At 33.8% G+C, this 23,418-nt stretch overlaps 1 protein-coding gene across 2 annotated transcripts in view; it reads right to left on the bottom strand.

Annotated features, from left to right (window-relative positions):
* Positions 1-2,567: 2,567 nt before the first annotated feature.
* The window catches only part of LOC115453951 (neuropeptide Y receptor type 2-like), a 65,777-nt gene continuing 44,926 nt past the window's right edge, over positions 2,568-23,418 (bottom strand). Inside the window, exons 3-5 of one of the 2 annotated variants that reach the window (XR_005112381.1) lie at positions 11,286-12,821; positions 6,029-6,171; positions 2,568-3,168 (exon numbers count right to left, since the gene is read on the bottom strand). Coding sequence is in view for 1 of the 2 variants with exons in the window: in XM_037438821.1 (XP_037294718.1) it covers positions 11,294-12,604 (1,311 nt within the window). In the remaining variant the exon portion in view is untranslated. The remainder of the gene's footprint in view (positions 3,169-6,028; positions 6,172-11,285; positions 12,822-23,418) is intronic. The other variant, XM_037438821.1, reaches the window with a different exon arrangement.

Below are 23,418 nucleotides of genomic sequence, written 5' to 3'. Positions count from 1 at the left end.
ACTCGCCATCAAGATAGTCGTAACTAATCTCTTCGTATTAGTATGTTATATTTTACAAACTTATATTAAGCCACGCTTATATTTTTAACCTATTATTTTTTTTGCTGAGCTAGTGTCTATCAATTATACCATGTAATCTCTTGATGGCGGCGTCTGTCTAGTGCTACAAAATGATTTTGTGTAAAATCGAGGCTAAGGGCACCGCATTCAAATTCATCTTCGCGCAAAAATCGCTCGTTTAAATGGTATGCCACTTTTTAAGTCTGCAAAGGCGTAGTTCAAGGAAATTGTGCTATTATAAATTTTAAAGATCAGAAGTAGAGCGAATAAATCTCGGGAGAAACTTTAAAAAGATTTACAATGAACGAAGTTACTGAATAATATTTGTAACAAATTTGCATTCGCGCGAAAAAAATGTTTATTTATTTATTTATCATCATCATTTTGACAATATCCTTACAGGTACCTTAAACCTAAGACAATATTGTCTCTATTAACTATAGTAACTATTAACTAATACACTACTTAACACTAGAATATTTATTTAGAATATTTATTATATGTGTAACAAATTGATTTTGAATTTAAGTAGCCTAGATGTTATTAATATAGAGTTTAGTCTATTGGTTGTGGAACGGCCTGCCGAGGCAAATGTCCGCAGGCTCAAAACACAAGGGCACATTCTGACTTTCCTAAAATGATGTGTGTATTCTTTGCGAATTAGCGCTTGCTTCAACGATAAAGGAAAACATTGGAAGAAGCACCTGAGAAGTTTCTAGCAAATATCGTGACATTTTAGTATATGCTACGTAGGAATAAATATTTATTTGCAGTTAGATAAAATCTCCTTTGAGACTGATATAGCATGAACGCATTGTCCGATGTTTGCTTTTGTTACGAGGAAAATAACTTCATAATGCTTTATAGATCTGAAGGTGAGTTGACTGTTTCTATTAAAGGTCAATAAAAACTAGTTTCGCTTGGCAGCGACCGGTTACTGTTTTGAGTTTTTGGTATCAGTTTTGAGCTCGGATAATTGAAATATGAGTAGGTTTTCACTTGAGATAGTGAATTAAGTTGTCCTCTATTCAGTCTTAATTTATATTTGACATGACTTTAATAAAGGCTCTCGACCTAGCCTATCATGGTAAGAAAATAAGTTTGCCGATTCATCAGTAATTCATTGAAATACTTAGGTAAACAAATATTATAATCCCATCCGGGAATTCAATCTCACACTATCGACAGTAACTACCAATTTCAATTATCAATCCTAATGTTAATCTTCGATTCGAGAATAAAACGATTAAAAAAGTCATTTGTTGTGTTAAAAGAAACAATTCTGCTTGACTCATTTTCACAATCAATCGAAAAAGCCCGGGATATTTCTTGAATCGATGGTTATCCAATTATCCTTACATATTATAAAACTAAAAACCCCGTCTATCTGTATGTCTTTATGTAGGAAACCCAAATATCCAATATACATTATTCTTATATTTTTTTTATAACATTAACCAATGACAGGTTTTGTAATAAACCATTGACATTATCACTAAACGACTCGTCCGAATTTGAAATATAGCTCCCTAAATTAGTTCAGAAGTTACATTATTGCCTACAAGGCCCATAAAACTTGGTTACCTTACAGCGCATTCATCAAATTAACTGATGTTGAGGAAACAATGTTACGCTATATTACAGCGGGCAATGCAAAAGGTCCAAACAGGCTTAAACTTGCCTCAAACTTTATCTATTAAACGCATGTGCGCCAAGTACTTGATTCTTAAATAACCCTATTTATACATATATTGAAAGAGATATGTAAACACGCCTTTTATACCCGAAGGGAAAGGTGGAGGCGCAACTGGTACACCCATTTTCCCCCGTGTGTATTCCGTCCCATGATGTGATAGGGGAGGCTATCGCCATATCGGGCACACATTCCAGACTCCGGGCTGATACTGAGTAGGAAAATCCATTGTTACTTTGCCCGACCCGGGAATCTAACCCAAGACTATAGCAATTCAGTCGTATCTTAATACAACGACGTCGTCATTTAGGAAAAATATTCTTAAGGCGATACCTCAAGGTCCATTTTCATACATTTTGTTTCGGCTTTAATCTGGGTAACTAAACAAGTATTGGCAAGTAAAGAATTTAAATTCACGTCTAGTTAGTGATTAGTTCTCGCAGTTGAAAGAAAAACGTAAAATAATTAATAATCATGGATATTTCGGCCTTTAAAATTTAATATGACGAAATTTTAAAGGCCGAAATATCCATGATTATTAATTATTTTACGTTTTTCTTTCAACTGCGAGAACTAATCACTAACTAGACGTGAATTTAAATTCTTTACTTGCCAATACTTGTTTAGTTACCCAGATTAAAGCCGAAACAAAATGTATGAAAATGGACCTTGAGGTATCGCCTTAAGTAGAAATATATTTATTGAATGTTTGCGGGCAACCTAATTAGGCATGTAATCAATGTAATTAATTATATAATAATAAGTAATCATTTTTCCTATCAAATAAAATGGGTTTAAAAATGAAACGAACAGATCGAAAAATTCTTTGGTACATTTTATTTGACACAATAATAGCTTGATTACATTATGCATTGACATTAATTACAAGGCATTTAGAACTCTATGTACATACATATACACTAGTTTTTACAGTTAACAAAAATACTCTAACGTTAACAAATCTAAACATTTATAGAAAAAAGTTATTTAGTCAATGGGCTCAAAGTTCAGTCAAGAACTACATAATTGACACAAAAACTTTTATCTCAACAAAACTTATTTACAACTTAACAATTATTTTACTGTCTGTACATTTTCTACACTTAAGCTATATGCACACGAGATACACTTGAATCTGAGACTTATTTACCTAGTTATATTTAGAATATAAAATTATAATTTATTTTTCTAAATATTATTAATGTACAAAGATGGTTTAAGAGTTACATTTGTGAAAATTCTTGTAAGTTTGCTTAGGGTTATAAATATGTAGATAAAATAACACATCACTTCCAATGACTATTAAAAATAAAATTTTACAATCATTTTCTTTAATCTGTCAACATATTTTTATTTTTCAAGAGTGTGTACCAGGCTTAATGGCAGTAGGAGTCAAACGTAGGCAGGAAGATTACCTGTAAAAAAATTATAAACCAATTAAAAGTTTGCACAAAGAATAATCTTGAACACTTGTTCGGGATTGTGAAAAAAATTGGGAAACCTCGAAGTTTATTTACATTAAAAAGGTAGAAAAAGAATATCACTAAGTTGTCGCTTGGAGTTTGTCGTTCTTATATAGTACAATTTGTTTTTTTAGAGACTTTCCCACCCTCATAACCACCACTAAAACTTTTGTAAGCCAGGATCAGCAGTGGCACGCATTTTATGACACCAAGTAGTGAAGCTCGGCGAGTCTCAGGGAAAATTAATTTGTGATTATCCTGCAAAGAAATGAAACAAGTAGATAGATAGAGAGGCCTAGGAAATATTATACAATAATTTGTTTATCCAAACTTATACTAGCTGTTGCTATCTGCTTTGCACGCGTGAAAGAGTTTTTCGAAATAAAACGTAACCTATGTCCTGCCCAAGGTTACAAATTATCCCGTTGCTAAACTTTATGGGAGTGCGATCGGCAGTTTTTGAGTCTATCGAGTTCAGACAGATAAGGGGACTTTGTTTTATAATATGTAAGGAAATGCGATAATAACTGTGTCTGATTGACCGTCTTTTACGCTTTTACGGTTGAATCACTGAATCGATTTCTATGAAGGTATTGAGATAGTTTGAGACGCTGAGGTCATAGGCTAGTTTTATGCCTGTAAAAGTATATAGCGGGATTTTTACACCGAAAAAGTATTTTACGGCGACGTAGCCGCGAGTTGCAAGTCTATTATAATTTAAGATGTAATTTGCTTATTTATGAGGCAATGTATGTTTCATGTTTAATGTAATTACAATATTCCGTCACAATAGGATGCTATTTATTGTTATCATGAATTACGTAACATACTCATTTGGGTTAGCAAACGATACTTAGATTTTAATAGTAACAGTAAGAATGTGAAGAACTATATACTTATTTATTTAAAAATTCTATTGCATTATTCTTTATTGAAATGTAAATCTTAAATAACAAGACATTCTTATATAAGTATATTATAAATTAATGTAAGTGCAGAATTAAGTAATAATTTTAAATGCCCTATACATATGTATTAAGTTTAAATGAAATATTATTACTTTCTTTGTGTGAAGTAAAGTACTTTTTTATATTGGTACATCACAGTATCCCACTGCACCTGATGGTAAGTGGAGTGGGGTTCAAAAGATTGTCGACTGACGAGGGATGATTACCCCTCGGCAGTCGGCGTAATCAAGCCTGTTGGAACTGGATATACCCAGGATGATTTCAGAACGCGTCACACTAACGTGGGCTACTATGACAAGATATAATACCTTGTGTACCGTGGTCGCTATCCGGAAGGATATAAATTATATCCTTCCATCAGTATAGTTTATTTTTATATTTGTAAAGAAAATGAAAAGGATGGCAAGAACACAAAAGTGTACCTTTCCATATGCAAATAAGTAAATACATATATAAACAATTTTGTAAATAAATGTAAACATTAAATCATTGTTTGAAATTGTCATGTTCAGAAATCAAAAATTCTTAATAATAAAACAGAGTGACTGTCGGAGTAATAGGTTAAGAATTTTTTATTTGTCTTTTATCTTAAAAGCTTTTCACTTAAATGCTTTTTTGGAGAAACGAATACTTTTTCAGTTGTAAAAAATAATGATAGTGTATCGCATTTAGTTGATCATAGACAATGTGATTAATGTCTTTCGAGTGTTATGGGTTAAAACTTGGATTGTTTAAAATTGCGCGTTTATTTTGGAAAGTTAAGCAGTGGTGCACCTGTATTTATTTATCAATTCTTATTTATTTGCATGAACTATTATAATTGTTACAGTATTCACCCTTTCACTAGCATCATCATCAGCCACATAAAGTCCACTGATGAATATACTATCACCCTTTTTACTGTTTGAAAATTTATGGGTAAGTACAATAGCGTGTCTGTAGGGCCTCAATCATTCCAAATATTTGATCCCATTGATAGGGACCAGCTTATCCCTATACCAATTCCAATAAACAATTGAGTGTATTTTTGGCGCATAAGGTAAATTACTCGTTGCCTTTTCTGGGAAACAAACTCAAAACCTTACGGTTCTAACAAACATGGTGATTAATAGGTAAGTTCAAGATCGCATTTATTAGAAGTTGAAGATTGCATGCATTATTCTAGATTTATATTGCGATAGCATTTAGTTATTCAATAAATATATTATTATTATTTATATTTCATATTCCGAAGACTAATGTTTTTATTTAATCCAGTGTATTGCAAAAGAGAAATGCAATTTCTTTACGAGTAACTAAAACGCAAAAATTGTTGAAATCATATTTGATGGCAGTATCGCGTTCACAGCGCTTGGATAATAGACCTTGTTTCTACTTTATATAAGATTTACTATCGAGACACGGATATATAATGCAGTTTCGTGTTGCTTTGAAATATTAAAAGGATTTTAATGTTATTTTCATTTTGATACAACCAACTCCATAATACTTAAAGAAATAATATCAGCCCTGTATTATATACTGTCCTACTGTTGGGCATGGGCCTCCTCTACTACTCAGAGGGAATAGGCCTTTAGTCCACTACGCTGGCTTAGTGCGGGTTGGTAGACTTCACACACCGTCGAAAATTTCTAAAAGAGAATTTCTCAGGTATGCAGGTTTCCTCTCGATGTTTTCCTTCATCGTTAAAGCAAGCGATTTAGAAAAGTCAGAGGTGTGTGCCCTTGGGATTTGAACCTGCGGACATTCGTCTCGGCAGTCCGTTCTACAACCAATTAGGCTATCGTCGCTCACTTGAAGAAAAATATAGTGCAAACGTAAATTAAACAAAAGTGGACACACACTCCGCCTTTTATATCCGAAGGGGTAGGCTGAAGCGGAACTGATGCATCCACTTTCCGTCGAGTGTATTTCGTCCTTTTTTGTGATGAGGCTATCATCATCAGGCACAAATTCCAAATCCCGGGCTGGTAGTAGTAAAATCTATCTGAAATGGAATGTTTATTATTTTAAGTAAGTAGTATAATAATAACAGTAGCTCTATAGCCTTTCTTTACTACTGAGATGGTTTTAACCATATTCGACCACGCTGGCGTAATGTAGATTTGTAGATTTCACAAACCTTTAAAATTGTACACAAGTGACCTTAGTAAAGAGATGTGCACGTCTTAGGAGTTGGTTGTGAACATTCGAACTATATATATTATCACTAGTTATATATATTAGACTGACGAAAGATGGTTACTCTCGGCAGTCGACATAATTATGCCGGCCTGTTGAAACCGAATATACAGGCTACTCTTGGAACGCGACACAATTACATGGGCCGGCCTGTTGGTGTTGGTGGTCTTCTGTCTCTCTTTCACTCTCAACTACAAGGAATTCTAAGAAAGTTGTTATGTATATAAAAAATACTTATTTTATTTGCCTAAATGTATGTTTTAAAATGTTTAATAAAAAATAAACACCTTGACAATAAATTACCATAAACAATATTAATATAAATTACGCGAGGCAGGTGTGACGGACTTGGAAAGTGTATTTAAATTAGTTATGTTTGTATAAGAAATGGGGACTAAAAGCAAAATGCATTCTCAAAAGATAATTTAATTTAGTCTTTCCATTTCTAAATTATTATATATTTTTATTTATAGTTATTTGGTTACTGTAATGAGATATTATGTTTAAGGTTATTTTCTGCTTCAATTGAAATGTGGCATTGAAATTTGGATCGTATTCGTTTGAATTCATTTCTTTTGGCGTTGTTTATAGTTATTTGTAGTGCCAGTGTATTTTACTTGTAAGTCGTCTGCTTCTTTGTTTAATTCCTAAGCGAGAAAACGGAGTTTTAGTGAGCAGTTGTTATTCGAAATGCTACCTTATAACTGGGATTGGAAGTTTCTGCTTAATATAGCTAGACAGATCTTAGGCATTTGACTTATCGACTCTACTAGTCTGTTTAAGTGTAAAAGCATGGGTTTATGTATTTTTTTTACAAATGACGAAACGAACTAGTCATTCTGCCGAAAATAAGTAGCCATTTCAACTCAAAAACACAAATTATACTGTGCACTAACCACTTTAAATTAAAATATGTATTGCGGCGCCTGAGGCACTTGATGTCTCATAAATGTATAATGAATAATGTCCAATAACACACAGGCTACAATATCCTTCGAATTTTCAGTGAAACAAAATGCTGCTTAGCGTCTGAAATAGGTAGACTCGACGAACTCTCAAACAAGGCGGAGCGACTACTTAAAGTTCTCCTCTAAGCAAAAGCCGTTGATCATATGTTCCATACTTTTACGGCACACTAGTTGCGGGCGGGTATAAGCAGATTCACGAATAATTTCCTTATAAAATTAATTTTAGGTGTTTTTGATAATTATTATTATTAAATTGTGTATCTGATAATGTTGGTAGCAAATTATAAGGACATGTACTAAAGGTGATACACGGCATGAACAATTTTAACGCTTTCATTTTGAAATCAATGAAACAATATCCAAATTGTACAAAATTTTAAACAACTAAAGTAAACATATTGCACAAATATTATGTAAGTAAGAAAATAATACTATATGTATTATAGCTTTTGCCTGCGACTTCGCCCGTGTGAATCAGTTTTCCGGGGTCAAATAGGCACTCAGAAGTAATGTAGACTATTAAGGAAACAATTTACCAAATCGATTTAGTAGATCCAGAAATTTGCTCCTACAAATCTACAAACAAACTCACAAACCTTTCCTCTTTGTAACATTAGTGTAGATCCGGAATAGATAAATCCGGAATAGATAGCTTCCAAAAATACAGTTAACGCGCTGTCTTGCTAACCACAGCTTTAATACATGAAATATTTATTTCCACCTCAACTGCGGCCATATCCTAATAAGTTGTGGAACGGACTGACGAGACAAATGTCCGCAGATTCAAAATCTTTGATTTTACTAAAATAATGTGTGTGTTCTTTGTGAATTTTCGCTTGCTTTAACGGTGAAGGAAAACATCATGAGGAAACCCTGAATACCTGAGAAGTTCTCTATAGGAATTTGGAAGATGTGTGAAGTCTACCAATCCGCATTATACCAGCGTGGGGACTAACGCCTAATCCCTCTCAGCAGTAGAGGAGACCCGTGCCCAGCAGTGGGGCAGCATATAAAACAAGGCTGATATTATTATATTATGTATTAACTTCATCAGAATCATTATGACAGAGCTACAACCTCACATGTAAAACGTTTGTCTTGTATAACCCTACTACACTATGAGTCATGAATGTCGATTTGGGTCTAACCATTACACGCATAACGCGAGTATATCATTCAGCTTCTACGTAGTTAAGTATTTCGTGTTTAACAGCCAATGAAAATGATGTACCGGCCCAATTTTGTTTGGACACAGAGCTGGATTTGGGTTTGGGCGGTGAGCCCCCTGTTTATGTTTACATTGCTCTGTGTATATCATGCCTGATTAATGAGCCGGCTGTTCATTTAAAATATAATGAGCTCTAACATGATAGATTACACAGAGTAAAGTACTAAAGAAAATAAGCGTAATTATCCGATTACTCGTTATTCAAATACAACATAACATGAGGCATGTTTTATTTTAAACTAGCTGTTGCTTGGGTTCCTCGCTTGGAAAGCCGCTATAAAAATGTTGAATGCGACGATCCATAACGCCATGAATACGTCCCCAGCGCCATCTAGTTAAAAATATTAAAATGACAATTTTTTTCACTGGAGCAAATTACCTTAAGTGTACCCTATGTTAATCTTTATCCATATGCCAGATTTCATCCAAATCTATTCAGCTGTTACAAAGTTTGGTTTTAACAAACATCCAAACATTTTCATGAGTATTTGCATAAGATAAGAAGCAAGATTATAATATATGGGTATCCTATTTCGTTAAAATATGGTTTAATTAAATGTTGTCTGCTTTTAATAGTATTATTTTGACACCCCGAAATTTCCTGATTACCTTTCTGTTCTATCTACATAGATAAACAAACGGGCGCGCGGATTGTAATATAAATATATTTTTTAAGGCGTGCGTGATCGTCTATAAAGAAGGAATGCACGGCTTGATAATATATATGTATTTTCTCTGCATCGTAAAATTCCGTTGAAATTACGTGGATGGATGAATAAAGTTGTTTATGTGAAACCTGCTTTATTATTTTTCCTATAATAATATTTAAGAAAACAAACCGTAAATACGTTGAGAACTTTCAAGATTATGATTGATGTTTTGACTTTAGATCGACTTGAGATTTGGCTTCGTAGAGCGTCGACTGAGTCATCGAATCATTGTAGTAGTTTCTGGGCGATTTAGCGTTTCTTTTATTTTTACTCTGTAATACATAAATACTGTTAGGTATTGTAACATGTGACACATAATTAAGATTCCGTCTATATTACCTCTACAACCAGATCAGAAAGCAGTTTACAACAGAGAAGAACTAGCAAGAAACTCTAGTGTTGCTCTTTTCACAATCAGTTTGAGCTATAAACTACAGTACTATACAGAGAAAAAATCCCAGAAATCATGAAAATATGCTTTAAATGTTCCGACATGATTTTATAGCGGTTTCTGGTATAAGGGTCAGGTAAAATGTGTTCATATTTTGACGTATTTCACGTTCCTCTTGTTGCAGCAATATAAAACTTATAAGGTATTATAAAGATGCAATTTAATTCTCATTTTAAGAAATCTCTATTTTTATAATATCTATTTCATACAACAGTTAAATATGGTCCTGTTGGTTTTGAGCAAGTTCTGCAACTGGCTTGAAGGAAATTATAATCTGTGTGCTTAAGTAACGTCTATTTATTTTATATCTATTTCATACAACAATGAGAATTTTGGACGTATTTTATTCTTTATATTTCCGTTGTGTCATAGGACATTCGGGCATCATGTAAAAGCCGCCAATAAACGATACCAAAGTGGGTTTCCAGTCGTAAATAACGTTACAGTCGGTGCTAAAACAGTTTTTTTTTATTACTTTACATAAGATTCTATCTTCGTTATTGCTTCCAAAGCTTCTGTTTTCAATGGGGCATGCGACTATTCCTTTAATGTTTAATTTATGATGCGATTGAAATAAAATGCAGATGTAGCTGATTTATCAACTTTAATGCTTTTTGAAATTGTTGAATATATTCCCTGTTTTCAGTTTGTATTATTTAGAATTTATGGAAGTCGCAACTTTGATCTTGCAAATTAATAAAAGTGTCAGTAACATTTAAAAGAAATATTGGACAATTAACATATATTTCGCTGTTTAATAGCATTTGCAAAAGAGAATCTATTTTAATATACATTTGCATTAAGTAATTGTATGGAATAATCTTCATGAAATAAACATGAAAATGGAATTTTGATTAAGATATATATTGGTATTGGCAAAGTTACTTTATTATCTTAATGTTTTATATTAATAAGTGCTTGCGATTTAGCAAATATTTTTAACTTTCAATCTTCAAATTCTATGTAGTATTGTGGATTTGTTAACGAAGGTTGGTTTTATTAGTCACATAATTCAGTTCTATAAAACCATGCTTAAATGCACAAAGAGAGGGAGATTTGATAAACACTCGTATATTTCATTCAAGTGGTGAACAAACAAAGAATTTATTGCCCTCCTTCCTAATGCAAATAGAGTGTGTTAGAGCTTATTCTTGAATGGCTAGCAACAAAGGCTGTGTTTACCCTTTAGTTTGATTATAACCAGAATATTCTAGGGCCATTTTCGTGTTACTAAGTTTATTTTGTATTAGGTCTAGCATGTTTTTGCGCACGGTTTTGACTAATAAAACCTTTAATATCAGAAACTAAATGTTTGTTTGGTTAATATATATTAATAAATAAAACTGAAGAGGGTTGGAGTTCTTTGAACATGCTAATCTCTGAAACTACTAAATCAATTTTGAAATAAATCACTAATAGGAACCAACATTACTGCTGAGTGCTATAGATTCCTTTTTATCCTGGAAACACTTTTTCACGCGAGCGGAGCCGCAGGCAAAAGCTAGTTCACTAATGTTTTTTTATCAATAGCAATTAATAAGAACTATAACAAAAGCTTCTTACCGTTGAAGCTACAATGCTGACACGATGGGTTCCTTGTCCGACGCGACAACAGATTTATCTACAAACATATACATATTAACACAGTCTTCGTTAGGACTCGGATTGTCCTCTGGCTTTTCATCAGGACTTATATTGTTTATCCCATCTTCGTCATAGCCTCTAAGTTTATCATTAAACTCAATTTTATATCTAACAGAAGGCATCTTGTTTACAGTTGAGGTCAACAAGGATTCTTGTACGGTATCATTGCCGTTGCAAGTCTTCTCTGATTTATACATGCCTGTTCTTTCGGATTGGTTGAATTTTCTTTTAGATTTTGTAGTGACAAACGCTCCTAAGCATGGCAATATTTGTTTGAACTCCTTTCTGAAATTCTCGTTGAGCCATGCGTAAAGAAACGGGTTGTAGCACGTGGAAGACATAGCAATGAAATGCGCAACAAAAAACAACACCATGTAGTACCTCCAGTCTTCGGCTAATGAATAAAAATCACTACTTATATTAATAAGATTGAGAGGTAGCCAGGAGAGGCCGAATATAGCAACCATGGCTATCAACATTCTATTTGTTCTTCTTTTTCTTTCTCTCTCTGCATCTTCCTTTTTACTATTCTTACTACCAGGTCTAGATTTCAATCGATCGTTTAATTTGACACTAACGCACGTGTAACAAAACGCCATTACAATGAAAGGTATTACAAACTGCATTATGGTTGTAACTGCTCCAAAAGCTTTTCTTATTTGATCTGACGGCCATTTTTCTGCGCAATATATATCTTGCAAAGCCATGTAGTAGCCGTAAGGAAATGTGACTGATAACGCAAACACCCAAATGAAAATAATTAGTCCGATACAGGTTTTGATTTTCACACGAGGTTTTGAACGGGGGTAGATGATGACGAAGAACCTGTCGATGGCAATGGAAGTGAGCGTGAGCGTCGAAATGTACACGCTACATCCCTGAGCGTACGGCATTATGTGGCAGAGAAGGCTCCCGAACACCCATCTTCCGAGGAAAGTGTAAAGAGGAGTAAATGGAACTGCAAATACGCAAAGTAACACATCGGATAGTGCGAGGTTCGTGATGAAGAGATTAGTCACAGTTTGCATAGCACGGTTCCTAATGACGGCGTAACACACTAGCGCGTTACCGAAGATACCAACTACGAAAATAATTGTATACGCAACGCAGAAGGCCGCTTGCACTGCTTTGTTTTCGATTGGATCGATGGCCGAGTCGTTGGCGCTGAGATAGGCATCGTTGGTTGTAAAATTATCATTGTAAGTTGGTATGTCAGTGGTCCATGTTTCGCTCGGCATAATTCTGCGTTCTTCTTAACTTGGCATCATAAACCTTTTTGGTTTGCTATTATCATATTGGTTGTGTTTGGTATGTATATTGCGCTTTATTTGTGAAGCAATCTGTTTCATAATGTTTAACTTTCTTATTATCACTATTATTTTAGTCACTTCTGGTTTTAAATTAACTTTCAATCTTATTTCATTTTCGTATTTTGATGGAATTCATCGATGAAACCTGTAACAAGAAGAGAAAATTGTTAGAATGATTGATTCTCCAAATTACTGATTGATTGCGTGGCTTTGAAATATCACTTAGTTCCGCTTCCCAAAATAATTAGGGTTTGGCAATTTCATTTATTATTAATGAATCGTTATTAACGGAAATGGTACAAACATTTAGGTGAATGTTATACGAGGTTATGTTTGCGGTGTTGCTTGCATGATTTAGTGTATCGATAATGTTTTGTGAAGTATATACTAGGTCTAAATTACACACTCGGCAACGGTCTATCTGTATTGGTCATACAGAGCGCCTCACGGTTACTTAAGGGCATTATAAAGTTAAGAAGATATCCAAACCTTGTCCCACATTACACATAATTTTCTAAATCATAATCAGATTTTTTTTATCTAAATAATAAGATTGAATTAATCGCTAATAGTAGGCACTAATTATAAACAACGCCACTTTAGTAAACATTTTAGATATGTTTATTTACATTCTATGTTGGGTTCGGGAACGAATTATGGACGTGTATATAAACTTCTGTCATTACATGTGTTTTATTTTTAGTATAGTGCCCGCTGTCAGCCTCAAGTATCCATATAATTCAGTACGCTATTATGGATGTCGAAGCATAGTTTATATTCCTACATAATTTAAGTGAAATGTTTGTAATACATATAGAATAGATGGATACGTACAGTCAGCTACAGAAAAACTGGATAAATAGAAAACTGTAAAACCCCTAGACGTATTAATTTTAACATTTTCTTTATTTAAAATAATACGAACTCCTTTTAAGTTTATTTTTATCAAAGAAATAATATTTTCGTAATAACGTAGATATAGGCGATTTGAAACTTTGAATCAGCTATTTTTGTAGCTAACTGTATATTTGTGAGAACCGTGGCGTGTTGCCAAAACATTGTTGAATCATAATTTCGATAGAAAAATTTCGAGTGGCACAGATATGAGTGAATAGTGAACGAGTAGAATAATAAATGTTAAGAAAATAATACAGGGTATTCCATTTTATTTTATAAATTAAAATTAAAATCTCTTTGAATGAGGTTTAATTCAATGTTTTTATAACGCGATACTTGATGTACTCGTTGAAAGCTAAAGGGTTTTTTGTTTTAATTTTTTATTCTATGTGAATTTGAATGAATGATTTTAAACTCTTGGATAATGAACGAGAACAGAAACTGGTTTCATTGTAGGTCACCTTTGCAAATTTACGAGAGCCGTCTTTTATTATTTTCGGATAATAATCGTAGAAGGGTGCGTGTTACATTTTGTAGTCTGTATAAAATGCTTGTGGAGTAACATTTGCCATAGTGGATCATACTGACTTCTGGCAAGCCGACATACTTCTGAATGTCGTTGGGAAACCAAATCTTATTGACTACCTTCTTAAAATAACGTTACTCCTTCCATGGTTGTAAGAGATTTTTTTTCAAATATTTACATATTTTCTTTAACCGAAAAGTAGTACCGGCAAGGAAAATGAGGCAATTTAGACTTGATTTTTGCCACCAAATAACGGAAAATTAGCTTTTTCGTCGTGCCATAAATTATCGATGTGCCGATGTCTCCCTGAGTCGATTCCAATTTGGGGGAGACGTGGAAATCATTTTTTATTCGCCATCGCAAATTGAGTCTCCCGTACTTTAATAAAATACGGAGTTTATAAATAAGAAAAACGTATTATATTCTAAAGACGAATACGCAATTACATTTAGTAACGCAAAATGAAAACTATCTTGTATATATTATAACTACGCCATGAAGGCCTTAAAACTAACTCAATATTTTTCAAAGTACTAATAATTTCGTGTGATACTTCAAAACTGTTTGTACCTTTATATATATTTGTGAGTATATTTTTAATCTTAGTACGTCTTTAATTATATTTTATAAAATTTTATTAGAAGCCGTTAAAAAAGCGGCGATAGCCTAGTTGGGTGTGGAACGGATTGTTGAGACGAATGTACCCAGGTTCAAATCCCAAGGCCACACATATCTGACTTTTCTAAAATGATGTGTGTATTATTTGTGAATTATTGGTTGCTTCAACGATGAAGGAAAACATTATGAGGAAACCTGCATACCTGAGAAATTATCTGTAGAAATTTTGAGGTTGTCTGAAGTCTACCAATCCGCACTAAGCCAGCGTGGTGGACTAAGGCCTAATCCCTCTCAGTAGAGGAGACCCGTGCCTAGCAGTAGGACAGTATATAATACAGGGCTAATATATTATCCATTTTTGTTATGCACCTGCCTGCGTTTCTACACCTAAGTTTGGGAGAGAATTCTAATCACAATTAGTCCGTCTACAAACCATACGTACAGAGTATACTAAATAATATAAATATGCGTCAGAGATACGTGTATGTAACGTTCCGAGTGGGCACACAGTATTACGTTTATTATCCGCATCCCTTTTTACAACTCTCCGGATGTTTAACGATCAGGTCAGGTCGCAAGGAACGGGAAAGTATAGGCGTAGTTCTTATGGACTCTTCTAGCAAAAAGCCGGTCACATGCGGTAAATGATCACGGTTATGCAATGCCATGTTCTATATTGAGAAATCAAAGCATATTTCTATGGCTGCTAACTACATCTCAAAAAGAAAATTTTGAATTTAGAATAACAAAATATAGGATTTTAATCATTTAAAAACATTGTGTAGTAAATATACCAAACATTTTCTCTGTTCAAAAATATTATAATTTTTAAATGTTTGTGCTATTTTAAAGTTCTGGATATATTCTTCTGGCATTCAAAAAACGAACGCAAAGAATTTTACGTAAGCCAAATAGTACAGAGCATTCATATTTTAAAATAGAATTCAGAAATAATAAAATTTTGCTGGCTTACAGATTATAACGCATTGATCGTCATATCGGAATTTGTGTTGGTACATGATAAAATAAAGAATGATAATATAAAACGGATCGAATAAGATTTATTTTTTTAAATACAAGTACGTACGCACTAATTTGTCATTTATTTATACTTTTTATGTCAAAGGCATTTTCTGTCATTCGATATCAGGTTGGTGGCGAGGTAAGCAAGGCAGGTGCGTCTTCAAATGGTGAGATAGATAATTTTTCTAAAGATATAATAATGATATTAGCCCTGTATTGTATACTGTCCCATTGCAGGGCACGGGTCTCCTATACTACTGACAGGGATTATGCCTTAGTCCACCCCGTTGGCCTAGTGCGGATTGGAAGACTTTACACACACCTCAAAATTCCTATAGCGAACTTCTCACGAGTAAAATAAATTATATAAATATTATTCTATATTCCGTGACATAAGGCTCAATACGGATGAAGCTAGTCTTACAATTATTATAGAGTTTGTTATTTACGCTTGATTATTGCTAAGTTTTTACAGAAGTACAAAAGAGTATTTATTACCTGTGTATTTAATGCAACGTAACCATCGCCGTCCCTATTGACCTCATTTTACTGTTTGGAGGAAAAATAAAAACGTACCTACGTAGCGTACTGGTAACTAAACCTCCTCAATGACTTTGTAAAGTAAAACATTCTTTTGTCTGTAAATGAGGAAATAAAACAAGACTTATTTTGAAAGTAAAAATGAGCGTCATTAAGGTGGTAGCTCAAGGTCCATTTTCATACATTTTGTTTCGGCTTTAATCTGGGTAACTAAACATGTATTGGCAAGTAAAGAATTTAAATTCACGTCTAGTTAGTGATTAGTTCTCGCAGTTGAAAGAAAAATGTAAAAATAATTAATAATCATGGATATTTCTGCCTTTAAAATTTCGTCATATTACTAACTAGACGTGAATTTAAATTCTTTACTTGCCAATACTTGTTTAGTTACCCAGATTAAAGCCGAAACAAAATGTATGAAAATGGACCTTGAGCTACCACCTTAAAAACGCAGTTGTATTTTTTTGTTGACGGGAACAAGTCTATAAAGTCCGGTGGACACGGGTAGAGTAAATAGTAGTCAACTAGCACTACTCTAGTTCCAAGAAGTCTATCATTTTTTAGGTTCAAAGTCTTTTTTCTGGCTAGATATGATTTAAAGTAATTTTTGTTTGAAAACACGGAATATTTAGTATTGCAACACAGTAATGCTTGATTTATATCTAGTTAGTACTAATATTGTATTATTATGCCATTAACTCTATCGTGTAGAGCAAGCGTCATGGGTGTCATTTTCATTTAAAAACCACTGAACATAAAGAATACGAAGTTAATGGAATTAGAATGTGTTCGATTTTTTCAACATTCGATATTTGACGTAGATAATTGAAACCATAATTATACTACGGTTTCGGAAGGCAGTTCTCATCAGAGAAGAACGGGCAAGAAACACTGGTGTTGCTCTTATCAAAATCAGTTAAGGTATAAACTACAGTACATGATACAAAGAAAAAAAATTCAATTTCTTTTTATTGTTATTTAGTTTAATACAATTAAAGTGCAGGTGAAGCCGTGAGCAACACTCAGCAAAACAAATAACAAGAAAATGCTTAAATAAATATTGAAAAATTACTTACAATATTCAGTTTGCAACAAACTTATCTTGTATGTAAGCCGTCCATTACATCGAAATGTACTGAACAAATCCATAAGTGATAAGATATGCAAAAAACTTTTTGAATATAACTCGGTATAAAACATCGACGTGCCGTCTGCGATATGAACGATGAAGCCTGTTCAGGAATATTGATGGTACAGTAACGTGTCTTATGTAAAGAGGAGAGTGGGGATTGTTAGGGAATTCAATTTGTACGAATCAGTAACGCGTAGAAGGCGCTTGTCTAAAATTAACCGTTAAGTACTTTTTACAAAAATACCACATTGGAATGAATATCTCTCAATAGCCTTGCAATTTTTAATTACTATTATAGATATATGGTAATTGTTTTTAAATGTTTAGCTCGTTGTATACGAGAGATCTTTACTAGGCACAATGAATAAATTCCCGTGCTAAAACAACGTATAAAAACAAAATAATTTCTGCAGCAAAAGATTCCATAAAAACCAGACTTGTACATTCATTTCATCGAACAATAGTCGAGATCTTAATGTTCATTTAGCAGTGAAAAATATTTTAAATTGCCCCGTTCTTTCCATTCTTTTAGCGCTGATTAAAATGCGCCGCTGTAATATTTTATTATAGCTAATGAAATACGTCAATACCATGCATTGTTAGCCTTCGAGCATTTGATGTCAGCAGCAGACAATGATAAGAACAGTGTCGGGTTGGGCCAGGAGAAGCCCTTGTCTGCCCTTTGAATAATATAGTCCCAACAGTATTCTCGAATAAAATATTACAGATTACGTACTAATACATTTTAGAGCGAAGACTTAAAGATTTTATACAAAACATTTTTTACCTGTATAATTCTTTTCATACTCCCATGCCTTTATTTTAAGTGTAAGCGAGTCTGTATTTTTCTCTTTACAAAGGTACTTTTGTTAGTAAATACTATTTGTACAAAGTGTTTGCAATACTCATTCTGGTAGTGAGAAATAATAGCCCATTTTTGTAACATTTTACCGTCGAAATGAATTCACATATTCCACGAGCCATAGCTATTTCTTTATCAAACTGATGTAAGTACGCCTTGAAATATCAGTAAAAGAAGTTTTAATCCTTTTTCAAAATTCAAAATACAGTTCTAAAAACAATTCAGTCCGTTCCTGTACCTAATATGCAATGAAAAATAAGAACGGAATTTTGACGTGATACTGAATATTCCCTATAGATTGATAATCGTGCCGAAAGCGCCATATTTTGGGTCTCTAAAGCTAATAGATTTCTTTAAATGACATTATGATCTATAGATTTATGTCTGATGAAATTGAATTCTTCTACGATATTTTGTGAAAAACATCTGCGAGTAACAGTTTGTAATAACTCATAAGAATTGAAGTTCAGTAAGCGTAGTTAGGTCATTTTTTATCGCAAACAGTGGTGTTTGGAACTAATCATTCACAAATATATACTGTAATATGACTGCGTCTGCGCTGTTTCATTTTATAGATTTTTTGATAATCTATATACAACGTATTTTAGAGGTATGCGCTATATAAAAGTAAAAATTTCATCGATATTTGAAAAGCCGTTACACGATGCGCTAACAAATTAACAAAGTACAGTCTAACTATATCTATCGATAGTTAGGAAATATATATGATTCTTAATAATTCCTTTTGAGTTAATGTTAAATATCGAAATAATTCTAGTTTTTAGATTTTATTGTATATTTTACTCATGACGTTTCGAAGACTTTGCAGACTCACGTCGCGGGGCGGACTGATTTACATAAAAATATGCACGTGAGAATCATAGCTAGTTCAGCCACTCGAGAACTACTTCAAGGAAGATAAGTTATTTTAGTCCAAGAATGAAACGTCACGTCGTGCGCGTGCGGCGCAAATCATGCAAATTGAATATCGTAATCATCGACAATCACGCTGTTATAAAATTCATGATAATCGGTGATAAATATTAAACATTATGGGTTTTCACGATCGTTGTTTGATTTTATCATTATGTTTTTCGTGAATTATTTGTTTTTAAAATATTTAGGAAATGAAAAATATCGTATTTTCTGTATTCTGAAAGGGACAGTTTCAGCAGACAGTTTTCTAACACCCACTTTCTTTATAGAGGGTGAAAGTAAAAGTATCATCTAAAATTAAATCTACAAGAGTTACTACAAAACAAATTTGAGCAAAAGTATCAGTAAAAGTGACTGTTACTTTAATAAAAAACTAACCTTTACTGATTGATATATGTACAGCTAGAACGGTGAAGTTTCACAAATGAAATCCTTTAGTCCTTAATCCGCTCGTGAGAAAGTAAATTGCCTACAGTGCTTACATATAATGTAGTTTCCTATCAGTATAAATATAGGAGTTCTAGAAGTAAGCGCGTTTAAAAATAAACAAACAAAAAGTTTAGCTTCAGAATGTTTGCATGAATTATTGTATATGCCAAAAAGATTATATTAGAGGTGACCGTGGAATTTGCAAGTTTATAAATATCTAGTTATATATACATTGTGTTTATATTTATATAGGTTATTGTTCTAATACAAATAGTTTTGTAAGCAAGATAGCACTAATGCAAGTAAATATAGATTATTAAAAATTATTTTGAATAAATTCTAGTAGATTTCAGATCATTCTAGTCTTTATTGTCTGTGGTAGACAACACTTTTTTTGAGTTTTTTCAATACATGTTTCCCGGGCCTAGATCACAACAAACTTTAAGCTGGCGCCCGGCCTGACTGTTAAACTAAGTCTATTTGTTCTTACATGTTTAAAAATATGTTTTGTGTCAACCCCAACCACGAGTGGGGTTAGGGCGAATAGAACATATGGTAGAATACTTGTAACCGCGCGGATAGCGACCACCGTAATCAAGGTGTAAAACACACCACAGTGGTCTGTGTATGTAGGTCAAGTTCCGGGGTCAGTCTGTGTATATCTAATGTTTGACTGCCTCGGTGGCGTAGTTGTAAGCGTACACGGTACAAGTACGACTGCCGCGTTGAGGTCCTGCGTTCGAATCCCGGGTCGGGCCAAAATAATTGTGACTGGGTTTTTCCATCTTAAAAATTACTCAGTCGCAGCTCGGAGCCAGAAAGTGGGCGGTGTGATACCCCCGTGCCTCGGAAAGCACGTAAAGCCGTTGGTCCTGCGCCTGTTCTCTCTCCGGTCATGTCGGATTGCCGCGCCGTCTCACTGGACTATGAGAGTGAAGGAACAGAGAGTGCACCTGTGTATTGCTCACACACTTGTGCACTATAATATCTCTTGCGTACGTGGCTGATCTCCGTTGAGATTGGCCGCCGTGGTCGAAATTCGGCTAGGAGGGATTCAATGTTAAATAGGCCGGCATAATTATGCCGACTGGCGGGGGATAAAAATCATTCGTCAATCAACACTGTAGACCTCATTCCACTCACCATCAAGTGCATAGGGGTCACTTTGGCGTGACCGCATAAAAATAGAAATTTTACATTATTCATTGTGAGTTAAGAGTCAATATTAAATCTAAATGGTTTATGCGTTAGAATATTTTCTCCAACCCGTGGGCGGTTTTATTTGTAGTATGAGTTTACGCAAGTCTGTTAAAGACAAAAATAAATTGCGCACTAACAACATAGTTGTAAGCGAACGATGTTACTGTTGTGTGGAAGGTAAAAAAAACTTTATAAAGCTATTTAGAAAAGCGACGATAGCCTTGTTGGGTGTGGAACGGATTGCCGCGGCGAATGTCCGCAGGTACAAAACTTAAGGGCACACACTTCTGACTTTTCTAAAGTTGTGTGTGTATTCTTTTTGACATATTGCTCGCTTTGACTTTGAAGGAAGACATCGTGAGGAAACCTGCCTACCTGAGATGTTCTCTATAGGAATTTTGAAGGTGAGTGAAGTCTACTAATCCGCAGGTCGGTGTGGTGGACGAAGGCCCAATCCCTCTCATCAGTAGAGGAAGCCCGTGACCAGCGGTGGGACGATACATTAGTAGTTAATACAGGGCTGATATTATTACTATACATGTAAAGTTATATATATTGATGAATAGTTTTGCTGCGTTTAAACATTGGAATGTCCTTTCTCTCGACTTATAAAGAAGGTCACCTAACACCTGTAATAATATATTCGTAATGCATTTCTCAATCATGTAAGAACATGAAAATGTTTTCAGTTTTATGAAATTCATTATTTGTAGTCATAAAATAATAGTTTTCAAAGACATTTCTGCCTTAAGAACTAATGTAATAAGGATCATTAAATCATAAACACTAAAGCTATCCAGGGACCTACTCCTTCACCTACTTTCTGCTATAAAGAACCGGGGTGATAAATATTCTTCAATTGACCGCAATTCTATCTTCTATCTAATAAAATTTATGGCACCAGACAAGGTTCAACTATATTTTATTTGACGGTTGTCGTATTAAACAGCTAATGTAGATAGTACTCATTTTATTAAAATTTATTTGGGAGTTTAGACAAGAGTGACTTTTGTATTTGGTCGGCTTATATATTTATGAACCGAGTAGCATTTTCTCAGAAGATGGACTGATAGTCATAGCATGAATTCTAGCATTTGAACATGAAATTTTGTATACAATGTATATAAATCGCGTCAGCATTAAAAATGGATTTGTTGAAAATTTATCACCTAATGCGGTAATTTATTTTCTTTCAATACAAGCACCCCAAAAAGACCCCGCTGCACTTGATGGCAAGTGATTTGGGACCCAATAGAATATCGACTGAGGGAGATGATAACCCCTTAGCAGTCGACACAGTTATGCCGGCCTGTTGCAGTCGGATATACACAAGCTAACGCGACTCACTACGTGAGCCACTATGACGGGTTTTAACATCTTGTGTACGGTGGTCGCATCCGGGCGGATATAAAATATATCCTATCACCAGCAAGTGTAGTTCGTCATACGAATATTATTAAATAAATCTTAGTAATATAAATACGTAAGATTGTAAATATGTTTGTTGAATTAACGTAAAGAATTCTGAATGGAATAAAATTTGGAACATACATAAGCCATATTCTGCAGTACCATAGCGTACTCTTATACCAAAAAGTACAACATAGGATTTTTATCTCGGCATGGGTGTCATGTGAGCGACGCCGCATATATATAGTTTTATATTTTCCTGTACTTCACAATCAAAAGATCCATTAGCTTCCCACTTAAGCCCTCTAGGCGTTAAGTTACAGTATAACTTAAAACATGCTAATAACATTTATATTCGTGCGTTTGTAACTTTGAAAGCATTCTTGGGAAAGGCTCGGTTTATGTAAATTCAAGTTTCCACAAGTAATTCTGTTATATTTGTGGTTCCGTTTGTTGGAGGTGCGTTTATGGGCTTAAATTGGAATTATATTTATCCTCTTGTCTTCTTACGATTTAAGATATATATTGAATTGATATAATTGTATCAATGCTATGGACATATTTCGCTAGCTCACTATGATAATGTCCTATGTTTGTTATTATTCTTATTTATATTGAAAAAAATAGATACAGAACTTTCATGTATTTCATTATAAGTAATAAAATATAAAAAAAAAACAGAACTTGAATACCTTTGTCTCACCTATTTAAAAAAAGTAAACACTATTATACAAATCATTGTAAGTTTTAAAATATTTCTAAACGAAAATAATAGATGAGCGAGTGACGTCACAGCCTGACTGGCTGTTCGGCTGTTTGCACATCCTTTTATCTTGCTGTTTGTTTGCTGTATTATTTCAATTTACGGCCTACATAAATAGACCAGAGTAAGCTTGCGATAATATAGTTTTGTTTTTCACTTCTCAACAATTTGTGTTCTATTTGTGTAGTTTATTTCCGAATGACCTGTTGGCGTTCTTTGTCCAATGTAGTCAGTGTCGATTGGTGTTATGTTAAAGGCTAGGGGGCGGCGTTTGTTTTCGATTTAGGTGTAGTACACTACAGTGGGATATGGAGTTTTGGAAGATACAAGGAAGATAAAATCTATAGCTTCAGCTTGTATTTTGCTGATGACAAGTATGGCTACATTGTATTGTATTTTTTATGTT

This window comes from Manduca sexta, chromosome 15 (assembly GCF_014839805.1).
Source record: "Manduca sexta isolate Smith_Timp_Sample1 chromosome 15, JHU_Msex_v1.0, whole genome shotgun sequence".
NCBI classification, from domain to species: domain Eukaryota; kingdom Metazoa; phylum Arthropoda; class Insecta; order Lepidoptera; family Sphingidae; genus Manduca; species Manduca sexta.
The sequence above is the reverse complement of the archived record's forward strand: the minus strand, read 5'-3'. Positions and strand labels throughout refer to the sequence as shown.